This window comes from Sinocyclocheilus rhinocerous, unplaced genomic scaffold (genome assembly GCF_001515625.1).
Source record: "Sinocyclocheilus rhinocerous isolate Xijiao unplaced genomic scaffold, SAMN03320098_v1.1 scaffold1107, whole genome shotgun sequence".
In the NCBI taxonomy this organism is placed as follows: Eukaryota; Metazoa; Chordata; class Actinopteri; order Cypriniformes; family Cyprinidae; genus Sinocyclocheilus; species Sinocyclocheilus rhinocerous.
Window position 1 is genome coordinate 240289 of NW_015647084.1, and position 1881 is coordinate 242169.

At 35.0% G+C, this 1881-nt stretch overlaps 1 protein-coding gene across 1 annotated transcript in view; it reads left to right on the forward strand.

Annotated features, from left to right (window-relative positions):
- The window catches only part of LOC107708734 (neural cell adhesion molecule L1-like protein), a 40018-nt gene that overhangs the window by 36080 nt on the left and 2057 nt on the right, over positions 1-1881 (forward strand). Inside the window, exon 25 of the mRNA XM_016513034.1 lies at positions 382-454. Coding sequence (XP_016368520.1) covers positions 382-454 — 73 coding nt within the window. The remainder of the gene's footprint in view (positions 1-381; positions 455-1881) is intronic.

A 1881-nucleotide genomic window follows, 5' to 3' on the forward strand; every position in this document is an offset into this window, starting at 1 on the left:
CACGCACACACACACACACACACACACACATGTTGTGTTTCCATGTTTTATGGGGACATTCCATAGGCGTAATGGTTTTTATACTGTACAAACTGTATGTGCTATTGCCCTACACCAACCCTACCCCTAAACCTACCCCTTACAGGAAACTTTGTGCATTTTTACTTTCTCAAAAAAACTAATTCTGTATGATTTATAAGCTTGTTTCCTCATGGGGACCTCAAAAATGTCTCCACAAGGTCAAAATTTACTAGTATTACTATCCTTGTGGGGACATTTGGTCCCCATAACGTGATAAATACCAGGTACATACACACACACACACACACACACACACACACAGTCTCTCTAAATTTAGAAGGCTCTCTTTTGTTCATTCAGTGAAAGAGAAAGAGGACCTGCACCCCGACTTGGAGTCCCAGGGCATAAATGATGATACCTTCTGTGAATACAGGTATTTCAAACCACCACCAGGATTTACTGCATACATAGTGGCAGAATGACGGTAGCCTCTGACACTGTTTCCTTGTAATTTGTGCATTTTTTCTTTGGTCTGAAAGCCAGCACCAAACCAGCCTGAGCTCTGGACGTGCAGCAAGCTAAAGTAACCACCACACGTATGTGCTAAACAATAACAACAAAACCAGTGTTGTTCACACATCAATGCCACTGATGTGTTCCTGTTTCATGTGGTGCTTAATGAGTAGCTAGTACACATGTAGCACTTTAGAAACAATGGCTTTGCTGTGAAAATTTAAATGAAGTTGTATTGAGATCGAGCGAACAAAAGATTACACAGTAAGATGATGGTAAACAATCCGGTTTAGTTGAAAGACACTTATCTTGAGGCCAGAATTAAATGCGTTTCTTGTTTTATTAATCATTATTTCTTTCATTCGGCGATCCAATAGCAATCTCTTTGAGAACTGTGTTTGTAGTGACAATTATTAATCTGAAATATTTTAAACAGATTATCCGAGACGTGTTCATGATGAAGGCTGAACTCTAGATGTGCCTGGCTCGGTGTCTTGCGTTCCACTATTTGAAACACAAGGCTTGTTTTATGCAGACGTCAAACAGTCTGTGAATGCATGAGCTTCACAGTTTGAGTGAAGATAATGCATGCTCAAATGCACCCATCCTCCTTCAGAATCGCATAAGTTTTAATATTTCTTTGATATCAGTCCTTCCATTGGGTGTGGGGCTGGTGGTTTCATATGCACATGCACTGTGTGTTTGAAACGGGAATGAATTGTTATGCTGGAGTGTTTCTCTGTTGCTATTTTAAAGGAGTTGTTCACACAGTAATGGCAATTCTGTTATTATTTACTCACCCTCATATTGTTATAAACCTGGATGTTTTTTTATGTTTTTTTTTTTTTATATATTATTTCTATTTCAGGCCTTCTGAAGACAAGTAGATTTGTGTAAGGAACAGACAAAGTCATTATTCATTGTAAATTATTCCCTTTGTCAAAATGAATAACATAATCGACTTTAAAACGGCATTAGTTAGTACATTTGTTATTTGTTAAACACATTTTGATATTGAATTTTGGGCACAAACAAGGGCTAAACAGTCTCCTCATTATATTATAAGTAAAGCACAACATAAATTTCTAATTTTTTCCTCACACAAAGTTTACATATGACTTTAGAAGACTTAACGTTCAAAAGTTTGGGGTCAGTAAGATTTTTTTTTAATGTTTTTGAAATAAGTCTCTTATGCACATCAAGGCTGTATTTACTTGATCAAAAATAATGTAACAAAACCAGTAATATTGTGAGTTATTATTGCAATTTAAAATATTTTTTATTAATAAATAAATATATATTTTTATAATTTTAATATATTTATATATATATATATATTTTTTTTTT